The 19,831-nt window shown below is 42.0% G+C and overlaps 1 protein-coding gene across 1 annotated transcript in view; it reads left to right on the forward strand.

Annotated features, from left to right (window-relative positions):
* FOXJ3 (forkhead box J3) overlaps positions 1–19,831 on the forward strand; it is a gene marked incomplete in the record, with an annotated part of 1,121,635 nt that overhangs the window by 898,967 nt on the left and 202,837 nt on the right. The window contains 1 exon segment of the mRNA XM_044061784.1: positions 11,018–11,209. Within this exon segment, the coding sequence (XP_043917719.1) occupies positions 11,018–11,209 (192 nt within the window).

The following is a 19,831-nucleotide window of genomic DNA, read 5'->3' on the forward strand; positions in this document are numbered from 1 at the left end:
TCATGAGTTGGTCTAGATGTTTGGCAAAATATCCAAAGCTGGCATTGTAATTAAGCTTAACATCTTAAAAATAAATCTAAATTGGGTAAGATGGATAGCAAGCTGATTAGAAAGCAGAACCCATATAGTGAAAGTGGCAGGTGCCTTATCAGAAAGTTTAAAAGTAATTAGTGATGCCCCTTCTTCTCAGCACTTTTCTGATGATCTGACTGGAAAGTAAAACCATTGCCAGACTGTTTGCAGACAACTAGTGCTCAGTCTAGCTACAGTTGACTTAGCTGAAGTAAAGTATAACATTGTCAGGAAAAGAGTACACTATGACAATGAACATAGCTTTCAACTGTCACTGATTTTGCCTAGTATTTTGCACATCCCTAGTAAAAGCTGTAATTTGAAGGGGCTTACTTTGGCAGTAACATGTCTGTCAACTCTCCTCAATTTTGCAGACTAACTTTGGGTTTGCCTGTATTTTTGTCCTTTCCCTAGCACTTTTTTTCATTTGCTGGTAAATCAGTTAAAGTCTTGTATTAAAAATATGTACTTCTTGTTCAGAACATGCACAACAATGGAAAGCCTGCTGTTCTATTAACTTTGCAGCAGAACTACAGTAGTATAACAAAATGGTTCAGAGTTTGGGTCTTTCCATCATCACTTTGCCCTGATTCCTGCAAAGACATTGAGAGCAATAAGGGAAGTAAGCTGTACAGAACCTTACCGTACTTGTGTAGCTGCATTCATCACCCTGCCCGTGTTTAAAAAAAAACAAACAAACTGGGATTACAGTTGGTCAGACATGCCAGACAGTATTCAAAAATGCTTGCTTATACAAAACTTGCTCCTCCATTAACTTTTTAGTGAATTAGAGTAGCAGTAGATTGAGTCTTCTTTCTCCAGTGATTTAGCTAGGTCATGTGGTGCCCTGTAAAGGGAAACACTTGTTTTTCCACCAAAAATAAATCAATAAATACATACGTTAAATAAATGCATAAATAAAATATTTTTTTTTTGTCTAGAACTGTAGCAATTTGAACGCTACTGCCACCTTGAATCAATCCATAGAACTTCTGGTGTTCTTTCCAAATCATTCCAACACAGCTGAATACAGGTTTCACCATCTGGATGTCCATAGACAATTAAGTTTTTATTTGCACCAGACTAAGGAAATCAGATCAATTATTTATTTCCTTCTCTGAATCCAGATCAGGTTTACCAGTTTCCAAAGTAACACTCTAATTGGAGTTCTAGCTGTATAGCTTACATTTGCAACTCTAAGGGTAGACCTTTACCCTTTAAAATCAAGGCTCACTCTTCCAGATCTCAGTGTACCTCTGCAGCCTTTCAAGCCAGGGTCCCACTTGATAATATTTGTGCGGCAGCAACATGGGCTACCTCTCACATACTCTGTAGTAATTGGATTTAACCTACAGATGTAGAGCATCATTTGGTTCCACGGTACACAGGGGTATTTTTCCTTGAGCCACCCAAGAATAAGGCACTAGATACGCTGTCCCATATGTAAGAATGAAGGTGAGATAGGACTACAGAACATAAAGAAGTTATGTACTTAATGACGTTCTATGTTTGTAGCCCATCTCGCCCTTCGTTCTTACGAACCCACCCTCCTACCCCCATCCTGGAAGTACCTGGAGACAGAAAAATATTATCCTTTTTTATGAAGACCTTTTAGTATTGGCTTCTTTTGTATATTTGTTATCTCTCCTAGTTAGCAGCAAACAAGATCTGGGGATTGTACTGGTGCACCATGGGATACCTACCTAGCCATGCGTCCACTAGAAGACTTCCAGCTTGTAAATAGGTTGAGTTGGAGATGAGGATCAGCTCCGATCCCATATGTAAGAATGAAGGGTGAGATGGACTACAAACATGGAACATTATGGTGAGTACATAACTTCCTTTTTAGATTTGTTATATCTAAATACCTTTCTGAAAGTATGCACATTTATAATGCTCACCCTACTGAAGGTCCTGTCCCTTCTAATGGACCTGTGTTGCATGGTGACTTTACATCTTAAAGATGCTTATCACATTCCAGTTGCTCACAATTTTAAACTGATCCTACAAATCCTGTCTTACACCCATACAAAGAATGGTCTTCCTAAGGTGTATGCGGACCCAGAAAAAAGTATGGCCTTACTACCAGAAGAGACCGTCCTGACTGTTCAGAATATTTTCGTAGATTTCTGTCTTCAAGAAACTGCCTCCACAAGAGAGTTTCTAAAAATTATAGGCTTCATGGCGTAGTGATTCTCATGACACTACTGGCCATACTCCATGGAAGAAAGATTCCTTAGTTCTTTAAAAAAATTGTTAAACCCAGCACCTGCTTCCCTTGGAGTTCCAGGTAGCTGTCTGGATTTTGTGAAGAGAGAGTTGCAGTAATGGAGGGATCAGATCTCTGTCTGGACCAGCCCTTCTTCCACCAGACCCCAGTTAAGTCATTCCAGTAGACTTGTTAGATTTTGCATGGGAAACTGTGTTCAGCATAGTTCTAGTGGAAGGCGAATGGGGTCCTTCTGATGTTACAAAGCACGTAAATGTCAAAGAAATGTTAGCAATGATTAAGACATTGTTCTTCACCACTAATTATCTCCAGGTCCCCTTTTCTTGATCACAGACAACACCACAATCATGTAGTACCTCAACAATCAAGGGGAGTAAAAGGTAATACCCTTTATGCCAGCTGGCAGTGATGGGCCTGTGAGCAAGCTGTACAGCATTCTCTGATGTTTCAGGCTGTGTACATCCCATCAGAGCAAACCTAGTTGCAGCAGACTAAGCAGTTCTTGGGCAGACCCTCACAAGTGGAAACTCGAGACAAAGAGCTGCCTGAATTTGGTCCAGATTTGGGAACACTTCAAATAATTGTCTTTGCCTCCTTTTAAAACAGACGGAGAAATTCTGTTTGAGACATCTTTGCAGTCTTGCTTGGAGGACAGAAGCATTCTCATTCCATTAGATGTGACTGTTCCTTAATGCATTTCCAACCTTTCCACCAATACCAAAGGTTTTTCTGAAGATTCTGAAAGAATTACCAAAGATCATTGTGGTGACTCCCTTTAGGCCTAGGCAAAGTTGGTTCCCCGTTTTAATGGAATTGACCAAGGGCAGTTACCACAAACTTCCTCACATTCTGGATTTGGTCACAGAGTGCCAGCGATGACTGGTGCATCCCAACTTTGAGCAGTTGCTACTGACAGTCTGAATGATTTTATCTTGATACCTTGTAGACACTTGTTCAGTGAGGATGTACAACAGGTATTGAAGAAGGCAAGAAAATCTACAACTAGAAAATCTTGTCTGCAAGTGGAAGAGGTTTTCTAGGTGGTGCATAACCAATATCAGAGAGGCCCAGTACAGTGATTATCCCTCTGGTTTTAAAAGATGTGTGAACTACTAAAAGACAGCTCCTCTTCTGCATCAATCAAGGTGCATCTTGTTGCTGTCTCAGCATGTTTTTCCCATGTATGCCCTGTTTCATTTCTCTTTGTTGTCAGTTTATGAAAGGAGTGTTGCACTTCAGCCTCCGTAAGAGCAAATTACTCCTTCTTAGCAAACTTTGTTCTTAAAAAATTAAACTGGTCTACTTTTGAACCTGCTTTTCAGCCTTACTTGAGATTCATTACATGGAAAATTGTTTTGTTTAGTGCTGACATTTGCAGGGCAGAATCTCTGAACTGCAAGCTCTCATGATGGCCAACCTTATCCAGTTTTCCTCAAGGACAGAGTTGTTTTACACACTAATCCTTTCATGGCAAAAGTTTTCTGAATTTACCCTGAATTAAGCCATCAATCTCCCAGTTTTCTTTCCAGCACCTAAAAACAAAGGAGAGAAGATTTTGCATACCATGAATGTGGACAATACTACCTTGGCCAGAACTAAGCCGTGCAGATAAGTTTAATAGCTATATATTTCCTATTATGGGGATAAGAATAATCAACCTGTCTGTAAGTAAATGATTGCTCATTGGTTGACCTCTGCTATTGTGTTTTGTAACCCTTACCATGGTAAATCTATTTTAGGCAGCATTAAGGCACATTCCACCAGAGACTTAACCTCCTAGTGGTTTAACAGAAAGGAGTGGACTCTAGAATTTTAAAGATGACCCTAGTCTGCTGTTCATTCTTTTTTTACAAAGCACTACAAATTGGAGTATTCCTCAAGTTCCAGAGCAGGCTTTGCGAAGACCATTCTCCAGGGGCTCCTGGATGCGTTATCCTTCCTCCTTCCAGGTAGGGTAAACTTTGGGAATTAGAGCATATGCCATTAATGCAGTGTGAATAATGAACATAGTACAGTTGCATGAGTCCTACTTACCTGTAACCGTAGATATTCAAATTTCACATTGCCTTAGTGGCATTACCCACCTGCCACCACCCTTTATTTTGTACATAGCTCAATGGTATCCAGCCTTGTTGTGTTCTTGGCTGGCTGTGGTTATTTATGTTGGTATTTTGTGACTGCAGATTGGTTGGTTTCAGGCAGTTCTTGCTTCTGGTCCTCCTTGGCACAAAAAAACTGAATAACTGACTTTCTGTTATAGGGGTTAGGCTTTCGTTGATGAGAGGGGCTTAGTCAATCCCCTATCAGATTCAGAGGAGGGGATTCTGAGGTTTAGGATGGTGCCATCGTGGGTTTGTGTTCAAGCCCACAACCTGTGGGCCACTGTGGCAGTGTGAAATTTGAACATCTACTGTTACAGGACTTGCACAACTGTACTATCTATAGGGCTGCTTCCATTAAAGATGGCTGTAATAGGTGCTGTTTGCAAGTTCAAAGGCAGAGTCATAAGCCTTTGACTAACTTTACATGTAATTATAAAGCAGAAGCTAAGGGTAATTCAGAGATGCTGTGTAAATGGGTTCATAAAATGATAGTTCTGAGATGCTAATTAGTGCAGCATTTTTAAGAGAGATCATCTACAGCATTAGCATAAGTAAGAATTAATTTGTAAGATCTAGACATCTCTACCACTTCCCCTTCATGTAGTTCGAAAATTGTCTTAAAAGCATAGCTTCATCCTTCACAACGGTCTGCATTAAAAGTTGCACACTCTTGTAGGATTAAGAAGCGCAATCATTAGAATGAGGTAGCTGAACAGATAATGTCATTACAGAGAAATGGGATTGAAAGTTCTGTAGCAAAGACCAATCTGCATTTGTACTGAAAGTATTCTGTAAGAATTAACTTATCTGGTGTTTCTAAACTAATTGAAAAAAGTATGATGTGATGTTGTCCTATCTCGCCTTCATTCTTTGGTTGGGTTCGAAACCAATCCTCGCGTCTGAGTCGGCCTTATACAAAGCTCGAGGTCTTCCACTAGCTCATGGCTAAAACGCTATCCCATGATTCACTATGAGTTCCCCAGATCTCGTTTGCCACTAAACAAGATCCAGTGCTCTTCATATTGGCTTTGGCTAAGTAGTTATTTTTTTGCCTTATATTTGAAAATTGTTAGACACTCTTCAATACTTTTATTCCAGCTAATTGTTATTAAGTAAATTATCTGTGTTCTGCTTTTTTTCTGCTGCTGTTTTTGCTGTTGGCCATCATTATTTCCATTAGGCCTTTCTTTCCCTATCCCGACGTTAAATTTATAAAGCCCATTTTAGTTGGATCATTTTTCTTTCCTGTAAGAATAGGCTAATTCATTTAAGTTGGAGAACTGCCTTAGCCCGTTTAAATTAGAGGGCTTTCCTCTCTGGTTTTCCATTTGTTTTTCCTCTCTAAATACTCAGGGCTATCTCGTTTAAGTTAGAGAGCTGCCTCTGTCTCTCTTAGTTAGCCTTTTTTCTGTGTGTTTGGCTAATCGCTGTTAAGAATGTTGTGTAAAAATGAGTAGTAGTAGTGTTTTTTGTGTACTTAAGACTTTTTCTCTGGTTTTCCCCTAGACTTAGCTGTTTTTTTTCCTGTTCTAGTTGCTGTTAGTCAGGTCTTCAAAAGATTCTAAGAAAACTAAACCCTCTAGGTTTAAAAAAAATGTGTAAAGTGCAGCCAAAAAATGTCCATAACTGATGGACATACCATTTGTGTGTACTGCCTCGGAGCTGTTGACCTTCAGGAGTCCTGTGTGAATTGTCACTCCTTTAGTAACAGAGTTTTGGAGAGAGAGAACAAGCTCACCCTGAGAGGCTTGCTGAAGACCCCTTTTCCAGAAGCAATTGAAGGTCAGGGTCCTCCAAAAATCCAGTCAAATCCCCTTCTTCAAAATCAGTCAAGTTGGGGAAAAGGTCCTCTACTTCGAGCGCTCAGTCAGAGCCATCAAAAAAGTTACCTAAGGTTTCTTCTTTGGACCCGAAGGCTGTTGGGTTGAAGAAGCCTTCTGCCTCGGCTTCTTCTATATCTGTACCGTTGGAGTTTTATGTGCAGAGCTTGTCCCCTGAATTGGAACTGGTATCTCCCACTTTGTCTCCTTTATTGCAATCTTCCAGATCTCCTGCTCCCTTCACTCAATCCTCCAGGAGCTTGTTCGATGATGGCATGGATCGCATGGTGCAGACCCTTTTGAGGACACTGGTACTTGCCAAACTCTTGTCTGATCCAACCCAGAGGGCTTCGGAACCGACCAAACTTTCCTTGTCAGTCTATTCCTCCTCCAATCTGATCTCGAACCTCAGAGCCAGAATATCCAGAACTAATCACAGTGGAACCATTGGAGCCAAGATCTGTCTCGGGATCTTCGGCTACGACTACTGCTCCAACATCCTTGGCTCCATTCGAACTCAAGGAGCTGACTCTTTCCAGTCGGGTGTGGGGAAGATAGTCTGATTGGATAGTTGTCTGATCCGAACTTGTCTCTCGGGGCATCTGCTCAGTTGAGTTCAGCTCTTACCTCAGCCTCAGAGCCAACCCCCTTGGTTAAGGGGGTTCCCTCTGGTTCAGAGCCGGGAGTCTCCTCGGACCAGGGCCAGGGAGCTTTTGAGGTGATGAGGAGAGTGCTGTCTCCACAGACAGGTCCACTTTCAGGTCGGGATATTCTTCCTCCAAAGGCACCAGTGTCTGCCTGAGGAGAGTGCTGTCTCCACAGACAGGTCCACTTTCAGGTCGGGATATTCTTCCTCCAAAGGCACCAGTGTCTGCCTGAGTATCACTGCATCCACAGAGATATGGAGACCCAAGGCCTCAGGATGCCCCGAGTGACCCCCTCTCTTCCAAAACCTCTCCAGAATACCCTTCTGAAGAGGTCCCTCGAAAGAGACTATGTAAGAGGAAGCATTTAGACTTCCCAGAGGAGTCCATTTCAGGCCATGATGATTCGGATGGGTCCCCACAGTTGCCGTCTGAGGATGCCTCCTTTGCAGACATCCTGGAAATACTAAAACAGAAAGGTGGCTGGAAGCCCATCAACCCTTCTGAGGAGTCTGTATACCTGAAGGCTTTTGGGTCTCACCCGTCCGCCATTTGGGTGTCTCCACCCTTTGACCAGCTGAGGCAATTTAGTTAGTCGTAAGGTGTGGGAGTCTCCAGACTCAGTAGAACCTGTTCCTCTGAGGCCAAACAAATTCATCACCGCACCTTCAGACAAGGAATTTCTTACCAAGGGTGTCCCAGTAGATGCTGTGGTGGCGGCAGCCATCAAAAGGAAGTTTCAGAGACATCATCTTCTGTTTTGTATGATGGGCAGATATGGAAAGTGCATCTTCTCTTCAGCAACTTTTGTGCTCAGGTTGCTGAATTATCTGACTGACTTTACTAGGCTTCAGCGAAATCTCCTGAAAGAGCTAGGAGATACCCTCCAAAGTTCAGTAGCTGAAGGGATATCAGACAAGGTTTCCTGTCAGCTCTCTACCTTAACCTCAGTGGTCAACTCCTCCATGAGGCTCATTTCTTATGGAGTGAGCAGGGCAGCAGGTTCAGGAATTTCCCTAAGAAGACATTCCTGGATGAGATTGTGCGACTTTACGGAACCCTTTAAATCTTCTTTTGTGAGCACCCCTTTCAATGGTTCGTCTTTGTTCTGGTCAAAAGTCAAAGACGCACTAACCAGGTGTGAACAAGAAAGAGACTCTGTCATTGGAATCCGTTTTTCCCTACCTACCAGACCTTACCCAAAGGGTCAGAAAGGAGGAAAAATGTGATTTTGAAAATCCCAGAGGACTTTCCAAGACACGTGGTGATTTCTTCCCTCAGGGGCAGAGGGGAAGTGCTAATCGAAGACACCGACCACTTAGCAGAAGAGGCCCGCAAAGCCAGGGTGACAGGGAATCCTTCGTTGGTAAGCCCTTTCAGCGTTCCCAAAAGGTGGCCTGGCTGTCCATCTCTGGAGGCAGTTGGGGGCTGTTTATTTTTGTACCCAAACGCCTGGCTAGCAATAACAAAAGACAAGTAGGTACAAAGTACCATATCCAGAGGTTACTCTACCTTTTTCCTTCCCTGTCCCAAACACAAAAAACATTCTGGATGTTCCACCCAGTCAAAGGGATCAGGCAGTTCTAGAAATACAAAAGTTGCTAGTCAAAAAAGTCATCCAAGCAGTCCCCGCAGACCAAATAGGATCCAGAACTTACTCAAGGTCCTTTTTAGTTCCATAGAAAACCAGGGACTGGAGACCCATCCTGGATCTCAGCAAGTTAAATCGGTGAGAAAGTCAAAGTTCCGGATGGTAACACTGCAGTAAATATTACCTTTTCTGGGACGAGACGATTGGATGAGCTGTACAGACCTCCAGGATGCGTACTACCATATAAAAATGGACAGGCGATCCAGGAGTCATTTGTGCATTTGGCTGGGAGCCAGTCACTACCAGTTAAGAGCTCTGCACTTTAGCCTCACTACAGCCCACAGAGTGTTCAAGTGTATGGCAGTAGTAGCGGCTCACTTGAGACGCCTAGGATTCAGAGTGTTCCATACCTAGACAACTGGCTCCCGACCGCCATCACCGAGCATCTACACCACTTTACATCTCTGTCACCTAGGAATCACAATAAACTAAGAAAAGTCTGCCGCCTTGCCATTTCAGCATATCGTTTTTATAGGAGCAGATCTAGATTCAACAAATATTTATACCAGTGCTCTGTGATAGCGACGCATATCCTGGGGAGATCCAACGTGATTGCAGACAAACTCAGCAAAGCGTTTCTGATGCCTCACGAGTGGTTCCTAAAACAGGAAGTGGCAGAAGAGATTTTCCGCAAATGGGGCCAGACTTGTTGAGACCTTTTTGCCACGTCCGTGAATGCCAAATGCAGTAGCTACTTTGCCCTGATCCCCCCTCTAGGGGAGTCACCAAGGGATTTTCTTATTCACAATTGGCCCTCTGGTCTCCAATACGCCTTTCCTTGATGCCAAAACCTCTTCAGAAAACCAGCCACTTGGGAAGGAACTTAATACTTGTTGCCCCATACTGGCCTCGTCAAATCTGGTTCCCTTTCCTGTGGCCTCAACTCCAGGAGGAGCCATGGATTCTGGACCTAGTTCCGGACCTCCTGACTCGTGCATCAGAGACACTCCACCCCTCCCGCCAAACCCTCAAATTGACAGCTTGACTGCTCCAATTCCAACCATAGCCAGGCTCCCTAACCTTTCTACGTCAGTAAAGCATTTTCTAATCTCATCCCATAAAGCTTCGACAAGAAGGTTACCTAGAAGCAAATGAAAAAGGTTCTGTTCATGGGCCTTGAATAATCACATTGATCCCTTCTCTGTCCCAATAGCCTCTCTTCTTGAATTCCGAGCAAAACTTTTTAATGAAGGGGCAGCTGCAGCTACTATTTGGGTCCAGCTGGCTGCCATATCTAATTTCCATTTGGGAGAATCAGTCCTGATGTGATGTTCCACAGACTTTGCAAAGCCTTTCTTAAAGGTACTCTTTTATTAAGACCAACTATTAAGGTCCCTCCACTGCCATGGGACTTAAATTTTGTTTTATCATGTTTGATCCTTCCCCCTTTCGAGTCTGCATCATCTCACAACCTCAAGTATCTTACTTGGAAAACAATTCTCTTGATAGCTATTACTTCTGCAAGGAGAGTTTCAGAGCTGCAAGCATTGTCCATAAAGCCTCCCTACATGCTTTTCTATAAAAGATAGTATTCCTACAAATGAACCCATCCTTTTTATCCAAAGTATGCTCAGAATTTAATCTGAATCAGTCCATAGAACTATCTGTTTTTTTTTTTTTTTTTTTTTAACAAACTATGACAACATGGCAGAATATATGCTGCACCAACTGTATGTACACAGACAATAACGTTTCATGTAGGACAAAAGATTTCAGAAAATCTGACCAATTATTTGTATCCTTTTCAGACTCCAAAAAGGGTGTTCCTGTGTCACTTTCAGAAGTGGCTATCAGACTGTATTACCTTTAATTACCAATCTAAAAACAAAGAACTTTCCCATAAAGTAAAAGGTCATTCTGCAAGAGCCATTGCAACCTCTTCTGCCTTTCGGCCGAGACTACCTATTGACATAATTTGTGCTGCAGCAACATGGGCAAGGCCTCATACCTTTATCACTCGTTACAAAGTTGATTTCGCCTCCAGGAACAGGGCCTCCTTTGGGTCCACTGTTCTGAAGAATATTTTCCAATGAGCCACCCAAGAAGGATGGTGGTAGGGACACTGTCCTAACCTACTAAGAATGAAGGCAAGATGGGACAACATCACATAAAGAAGTTATGTACTCACCGTAATGTTCCCATCTGTGTTGTCCATCTCGCCTTCATTCTTACATGTCACCGTCCTGCCCCCAGCCTTTCATTTCTGGGGGACTGAGCTGGTGCAATTGACTAATGTCCTTTGACCATCTTCATTGCTCTCACTTATTCGGTGACCATTATTTCACTGTATCTGCGAGCAAGATCTGGGGAACTCTTATAGTGCATCATGGGTTTGGGTTTTAGCCACAAGCTAGTGGAAGACCTTGAGCTTTGTATAAGTCCGAGTTGGAACCAAGGATCAGTTCCGAACCCAACCTGCTAAGAATGAAGGCGAGATGGACAAACACACATGGCACGTTATGGTGAGTACATAACTTTTTTTCCTTCTCTCTGTTTAGGTCTAATGGAAAGCATGAGACAAGCAGACCTCAACAACTGGTCTTTGGACCCAAGCCAGTTTGCTGATCTTTGTTCCTCCCTTAATCAGTTCTTCACACAGACTGGCCTTATCCATTCACAAGGAAGTGTGCCGCCTTCTCCATGCCATAACACCATGCACAACTCCAAATCTTCCCAGCATATCACTGCAGGTAATGGTCGTATTTGTCTGCAGGTTATGCACGCACATGTCTTGAGCACCCTGATGGACTTTGCTGCATTTGTTATGCAATGTAGGATTAAGTTGCAACCTGTAACGATGTGAGAATAACAGAGTAAGTTTATTTTTATTGCAGAAATAAAAGCAAACTGGAAGCCTGCACCAGTCGGTGTTCTACCTTAACAGTACTTACAGACTGAAGGGAGTTGAGTAATTACAGGGAAGGTGAGGGGGTGTGTTCCCATAGGTTTCATGTCGACTAAATCCAGCTGAATTTGTAATCGCAGAGATTCTTTCTCAGGGTGAAACAAGGAAGCTTGTGTGCATGTCCATCATTGGACATTTATTTCAGAGTGGCAGTGCTGAGTGCTTAGTCACTAGTAACTTTTAGTAATTGTTTCCCTAGACACTAGTGTAGAATGTTTTTATTGTAATGATGTTCCTGTGTTTCTGTAATTCACGAATAGATAACCAGAATATATTTTTGCAATGTTGGTGTAAAATTTCTGTAGTATATTAATATGTTTTCCTATTTCAGGGCTGCATGGTTACTTAATCTGAAACTCAAAAATGCATTTATGTAAATAAACTTACTGTAACAGTAAATGTTTGAGTAGATTACTGCTGCAGAAACCTAAGCTGTGTGGGTTATATCCTGCACAGGATAATAATGGCCAGCCATCTTCCAAAGCTTTAAGACGCTTTCTGTTCACTGAGACTGTGTTGCTAGCTCATGCAGACAAGGGAGAAAATCAGAGGTGTGGCCACCAAGCCCTTCAGGGCTTTCATAGCAACTGAAGAATGGAGGCTAGAGCCCTGAAACATGTCAATATTAAGTGTATTAAAAATGTGTCCTCATCCTGGCAAACAAATTCATTCAAAAAATAAAGGGGTGGGTGGAAAGAGGGAGGTGGTGACTACTGCCATGCTGACCTATTCAAGCATTTGCTGTTGTTAAATTTGCTTGCACGACTACACTATGCTCGTTATTAGGTCAGTGCTACAGTACTGTAAGCTGTATGGGTAGAATTTCAAAGTTTAGAAAGTTTGGGTGGAGGAATGATGAGGGTCCAGGACCCCTTGTAGAATGGTCATAGCAAAAGATGCTCTAAACCTGGAAAAGGAGTGTTGTTAGTGCTTACTGTAAGTATGTACAGAGGAAAAGTTGCTGCCAATAGAAAACTAGAGCCCCACCCCTTTCCAAACAGTTACTAAAAACCAAGGTCTTGGAATGTGCCTTGACACTGCAAGAAATTGACTAGTTTTGGTGATAACATAAGGAAATAACATCTGACCACCATTTGGAAATGGTCTGTTTTGACATTGGGTGTCCTCTTTTTCTTGCCTTTAAGAAAGAAACAACTTCTCAAGAAACTACTCCTCATTATTTCTGAAGGTTTTAGTTCTGTCAGTATAATTGAATTGTCTTTGGACATCCATGTTATGAAGAATCCTTTCTTCGCTCATTTTTAGGTTCTGGAAAGAAGACAGTTGGATAGCTTAAACTGATGACGTTTCTTCTCAAAGAAATCCTGTCATTGTGGAAAATGAGATAAGGTTGACTTCCCACCATAAGAACTTGCAACTAATATCCTCTTCTTGCAGAGGATCGAGCAGTAAGCAACACTCCGTTGTAAAACCTCAAATCAGCCTGATTAGCTGGTTCATATGGAGCAAGTGTTTAATTTTTCTAAAACAAAATTAAGATCCCAAGGAGAGGATACCTACTGTGTCGACAGATATGCAGAACCCATTTCAAAAACAGCTTGACGTAAGAGTGTATTGAGAGTATCCTCAGGTAGACATGCTGAAATGGCCAAAAGGTTAACCATGATAGAGGAATAAGAAAGGCCAGAGGATAATTCACAAAAATGTTGCAGATAAATGCTAGCCCTAAAAATGTCTTGATTGTTGGTATGACGCCAACTAGAAAATCTTATCCATTTCCTTTACATTTGATTTCCTAGTACCAGGTTTTCTTGTCTTCTTTTAATACCTGCTGCACATCCAGAGAAAATGTGCCTAAAATATATTAAAATTTTGTCATCCAAGCAGTCAGCTGAAGTTGTTTCTAGTTGGGGTGTATCAAACAAATCCCTGTCTTGTGGTGTTGGGTCCAGTCTGTGAAGCTTATGGTTGCCCTTGACCATTTCCAGAAGAAGGGCGAACCATTGTTGCCTGCGCCAGAAGGGAGTTACCTCAGTTAACTTTGGAGAGTCCTTTTGAATTTTCAGAATCACCCTGGATATCACTGGAAAACATACAGGAACATTCCCATCCTATGAAATGAGAATACAACTCTTCCAGGCCTGCTTGCAAGGAGTCCTAGAGCAGAATTTTCCCAATTGGTTTGTTGTAAATGGAGGCAGATGGAACTGTCTGTGGTGCTCCACACAGCTGGATCAAATTCTGGAAGACATCAGATTAAATTTCCACTTGTGAGAGTCTATGTCCTGCTAAGCTTGTCTGTCAAAGTTTTGCTGTGATGGAATGTAAGATATCCATGGAGTGCGACTCTGCTGAATTGCTATATCCCAGGCTATCATGGATAATTTAAACAGAGGGTATAATCTCAAACCCTCTGTATGTCTGTGTACCACATCTCTGTCGTGGTGTTTTTGATCATGTGTGGTCATGGGGACCACAGATTGAGAGCCGAGTGTAGTTATTGCCCACATCTCTGTGATCTTTGTTTGTTAGTATGTTGTTTTGTTCCAAAGAGACAACCCCCAAGCAAAGTTGGAGGCATCTGTTGCAACAGACTGTAGTTGATCTGGAAAGATTGGGAGACCTGGATTCAGAGAAAACTGGTCTCTACCAAAGCAGTTTTTGTTTTTTTTTTTTTTACAAATCCCCAAACTGGAATTTAAGTCCAGGGGGGGGTTGTTGATGCTGGGACCATACCAATGTTAGGTACCATTGAAGCTTTCTTGTGGCGTTTGGCTAAAAGAATCGATGTATAGGTGCCATAAATCCTAAAATCCCAAGAAATTCCCTTGCTGAAGTCCTTGATTGAGCGGAAAAACTCTGGAGTAGATCTTGATATTAATCTGCTTTTCCTGTGGGAGAAAAACACTTTGAAGGACTGTGTCCAGAAGACACCCTAGGAGTACTATTCTGTGGGATTGAAGTAGACAAGATTTTTGAATGTTCTCCTGGAAACCCAGGTTATGAAAGAGCTCTTACCTAATGATAGGTATTGACACTTTGAAAAAGACTTTGCAAAGATAAGCAGGTCATCCTAAATAATGAAAATGTAAGTATATTGCAATCTACAGTTGACTGCAGCTAGAGATTTTCTAAACACACTGGGAATACTGGATAACCCACGGGTAGTGCAGAGAATTATATAATTTAGACACAGGAAATCTTAAAATGCTTGAAATCTGTGGCTACTGGAATGTCGATAAGCATCCTTTAAATCTAATATTAGGACAAAAAATGAAAGGGGAAGTGAGAGGGAGCAGGTTGTGAAGGGGATAGCATGTTGAACTTTGGAACTTACACATACTGGTTGAGAATTGAGAGATGTATGACTGGTCTTCATGAAGTTTTTCTTTGATACCAGAAACATCCTTGAAAAACTCTTTCACTGGCAGAGAAAGAAGAGCAAATGTTATTGCCCTGTGAGCCAGCAGATGCTGTATGACAGAGGAAGCAAAAAAGGTTTTTTTGTGGTAGATGAAGAGGACCCCCACCCTTGCAAAGTATGTAGGAACTCTCGCTGCCATCTGTACCCGCTGATGATAGATGACTCTCCACAACCATTTATCTGAGATTATCTGTTGTCAAAGAGGGAAATTGCAAACCAGATGTTGAAGAAAATTTTAAGGGTTACCAGGTGGTGATAGGGAATTATATTTTGTAGTGTTATTCCTTCTTGTTGGATTGTCCTTGCTTCTTGGTGCCCCCCCTTCTTTTTTTTAACCTCCTTCGCATTGTTTTTTGAATGTCTGCTTTCCTGAAGTTTGCTGAGATTTTGCTGGTTTCACTTTGAAAGGATCCTGAATTAAGGATGAAATCTTTAACAAACTTAGAGAAGGAAAGCTGAAAAGTCTGAGTCGCCCTTTCAATCAGTTTTTCTCTTGCATCATTTTTTTTGCAGCTCCTTGGCAGTAGATGGTCCAAATACAGCCTCTCCCCATCAAAGGGAGAATTCAAAATTTTTAGCTTTTCCATCTTCAGACACATTGAGAACATTATCTTGCAAATCTTGTATCCAACCCAGTAGTTGCTGCTTTAGAAGAGGCATCAGCTGAGTCATAAGCATACTTCAGTGATAGTTGCCTGGGAAACAGAAGCAATAAAAGAATTTAGATAAGATTTACCTTTGGATTAAGAAAGTGTCAGTTAAGTTCATATTTTCAAAAGAAGCAAATGAAAATTATACATGTGAACTTGACAATTAGGAATCCTGAAAATCAGAAAGACAGAATATACACTCTTCCCATATTTATTAAAAGCTTTCCCATTCTTGCCAGAGGGATTGTTTGCTAAATGTTTAGGTTCAGAAGTACTTGACAAGATCACTTTACAAGTCTGATCTGTGATTTAGAAAAGTATTTGTAACATTGAGTAACCTTGAGTAGTCTTATTAGGGACTGCAGGCTGACTGGTGTATTGCAAGCACTAGCACAAATCCTGCAAAGCTGGTGAAACAGGAAGAAAAGCAGTAGGCTGAGGAAAATAAGTTGTAATAAGTCTGCAATGTCATTTTGCTCCCACTGAAAATACTGATTTATTCTAGAGATTGTTTCAGAAAAGGAAAATTGTTCATAGGGGAAATCAGAAAAAATACTGTCCACAGAATTTTTAACCTGAGGAGAAATAATTTGTTCACACCAGATCCATTCCATGTTCATCACATATCACTCTGAGAGTAATCAGAACTAGAATGTAAGGTGAGCCTGAACTAAGCCCTAGGATTTCACTGATCCTCAGGACATGCAAGTCAGATTTCCTCATCTTAGATGTTACTCAGGTCAGCTTTCCTGCTTCATACATAATCCCTACATTCCAGAGTCCAATTCTGGTCCTGCACTTGGCATCAGAATTTTTGTTATCCTGTCAGTAGTATCTTTGCAGCTTTGACTACCATCATTCATGTCTCAGGCAGAGACCTAGAAGTCCCTAATGCCCATAGGTTTAGTGGTCCTTGTTTCTCTTTCCATAAAAAAGGTATGTCATGGCATTTTCATTCGTTCCTCAATGAATGGGTTCCCTGATCCGACTACTGTTTTCTTTAGATTCCTGGATCCAACTCTCAAGGTCCTTCCTTTACCCATAATGCCTCTTACTGCTAAATTACCTCAGATCTCATTTGTTGCTTTAACAATTCGGTCGGGATTACGTTCTCTCGAACTCCGGGGGTTGCCTTTTATAGGTTTTGAGAGTAAAAAACAAAATCTTTCTTTAGTATATCGTTTGTTTAGATAACCCTTACTCTCTTTACTCCTGGTAGTTTTCTAATCCTTTTCTCTACCTTTTAAAGGTGTTTCTGTTTACTATAATTGGTATTGGTGTTTCTTTACCTTTCTAAGGTAGATTTTGCATTGCTCTTAACCTTTTTCTCTCTGCTTTTATACTTGTTTGAGTGTGTGTGTGTGTGTGTATATATATATATATATATATATATATATATATATATATATATATATATATATATATATTTTTTTTTTTTTTTTAAATATTACTATCAGGGTTATTTATTGGTATGGCTGAGAAGCCTACTGGGATTAAAAAGTACACTTCCTGTGGCATAAGATACCTAATTCTTACACTCAGTATGTTTATTGTTTAGGGCCTTCCCACTTAGAAGTGCCTTGTGAAATCTATGCGGATTTAAATCAAGGACGATCAGTGACGGACATATCAAGTTGGTTCTGAATGGCCTTTTAGCCTGCTGCTTCTTCCACATCATCTACTTCAGGGGCTGAAACCCCTTCCATAAAGCATAAATCTTCAGAGCCCAGGGAGTATAGGAAGAGCTCTCCTGCTAGGTCTCCAAGATTCACATGCAATCATGGAGTCACCTGCTTAAGTTAAATAAGTGTCTGATCTGACGGTCAGTTTCTAAATCTCCTTTGATCTGGAGCCCACGTTTTTCTCTGTAGCAGATGTCTCCTAGGCTCAGATCTCCCTTTTTACAGGAGACTACTAGAAAATCGTCCCTCCACCTCTTCCTCGATCAGGTCCTTCCAAAGTCTTTCTGAGGCAGATGTAGACAGTATGATAGGAAATTCCTTGGAGCACAGATTCAGATGGGGGTTCTACCAGCTGCGTCTCCCATCACATCCATGATCTTTCAACCACCTCACTAAAAAGTGCAGCTGTTAAAGAGCAAGGTACTCCTCATCGCTCATGTTCATAGTGTTTCACTGTTGCAGTCATTACAGTTGGGTTATCCTGCTGGCAGGCTACCCGCAGTCGGCCCAAGTTCCAAAGTCTAGGTCCGGCATCGGTTGCTGTCGCTTCCTCCCGGACGTCAGTGCACCAGAGGTATAAAAGATGCAGCAGACGCCATTTTCTTCAGTCTTTCTTGCTGTGTGGTTCCCGAAGCAAAAGCCGTTCGCAAGTGCGGGTCGGCTGACTCCTGATCAAATTTGAATTTCAGAGCCGAATTCTTCATTAAAGCTAAGTACCCCGTTGGGGAAACTTTTTTCTTGCTCCAGACCGATGTCAGAAAAAGTTAATAACTATTTCTTGTGGGAAGCAAATACTTCATAAGGAATTTCATTCTTACTGTATTCCTTGCCTAGGCCCTGACCATAACGTTGCTAGTTGTCAGTTTTGTGCTAGATTTAACCAACGCACTATTAAGCGTCGGTACGATTTTGCATTCCATTACTTTGGCAGAAGATTTAATTATATAATGCCGTCGGATCAGCCGACTACCGGAGTTTACAAAAAAGACGAAAAGAAAAAGGAAAGGACAGGCATCCGGGATCCAAAACCGACGACGAGGCTTCTTCTAGGCCTGTCGCTGGTTCTCAGTGAGGTGCTTTCGCAGCCCCTGATGACCGCTACCTCAGCGCCACAGGCCACTTCCGACTCCCACGTGGAGCCGACTGGGCCTCTGGAAACTCAAGGTATTGGACACACTGAAACTATTCCCTCAGATGGGTCCGGAGCCGCTGAGCAGGCATCGGCTTCTGAGGGTGTTTTCAGGCCTACACAGTTATATGTGAAACCTACTTCAGCTACAAAGGCAAAGACTAAAGCAACTGTAAAGACAAAGAAACAAGTGCAGCATTCAACTGGACAGGCCTCCGTGCCTAAAAAACATGCTTAAAATGGCTGAAGACCTTTTTACTTTGATCAGGGGTTCCCATCCCCCTCCTGAAAAGAGGCCTAGGCAAGAGTTAGAATATGAATCTTCAGACCAGGTTTTCATTTCCTCTGATTCCTCCTCTGAACAGGATTACTCTATTCCCCCCTATGAGGATTCGGATGCTGAAGAATCTTATCCCTTCAGCCTCTCCTCCTGAGGATTATTCTTTTGGGAAAACACTGCATACTATTTGGGAGCATTTCCACTGAGAGAGCCAAGACTACTCAGAGACTTCCTTTTATTGCCCCAGCACAGACCCCTTGCTATCCCGCCTGTTTGACATTGTAGATGTATTTTCAGAGTCTAGTCTTTCTCCAGACTCTTTACCACCAGCCCCTGTTAAGCCAGACAGATACTGTAGGGTTCCTGATTCACATAAATTTCTCTATAAGAACCCTCAAGCTGCACCAGAAACCATCTCAGGGTCCCAAAGGGGTCAAGGCTTCTACTGCAAAAACCCTATCCCCTCTGATAGGGATTCTAGGGCCCTAGACAGATGGGGCAAAAAGATTTATAACTCTGCTACCTTGGCTGTAAGAGCCTTAAATTGCCAATTTCATATGCTTAAGTATCAACAATATCTTATGTCTTTGCTTAAACAGAAAATGTCAGCAAATGCAGAATGTGCAGACAATAAAGAAATGCAGGATTTATTACATGCAGCTGAGCAAGTTGGAAAGCATACTTTGCAATGTGGTTTTGATTCTCTTGAGGCCTCCTGCAGGGCCGCTGTTACAGGTTCTGTCATTAGGAGGCATGCTTGGTTAAAAGAAGAAAATTTGCCAGATCATGTTAAAGCAAAACTATTAGACGCTCCTTTACAGCATGATACTTTGTTTGGTGCTAAAGCAGAAGAGGTGTTGAAGAAAATGGAGGACAAAGCTAAATCTATGCAAACAGTCAAGGATTTCTTGCAGGTACAGCCTCCCAGATTTAGCAGGAGCTGGCCTACAAAAAATTGGTCCTTTCCAGTGTCAGACCACAAAGGGGCAGATCACAGCCCCAAGGCTTATACAGGCCTAAACAATGGGGGTGCTTCTACCTCCAAGAGCGAAGAGGAAAAATCACAGCCATACAGGAAACAGTCTTGATGACTTTCCACTTCCAGCACCAAGCACTTATCTTTTGGCAGCCCCTTTGGGGGGAAAACTGGCACTTTTTCACAAAATTGGCACATGATCACCCAGGACAAATGGGTTCTAAATATAGTTTCACAAGGCTACAGGTTCCACTTTCACACCCTGCCAAGGCAAAGCGGTATGCCAGACCTGCCACGCAGTCAAT

This window comes from Protopterus annectens, chromosome 2.part0 (genome assembly GCF_019279795.1).
Source record: "Protopterus annectens isolate FY-2018-M chromosome 2.part0, PAN1.0, whole genome shotgun sequence".
NCBI lineage: Eukaryota > Metazoa > Chordata > Ceratodontiformes > Protopteridae > Protopterus > Protopterus annectens.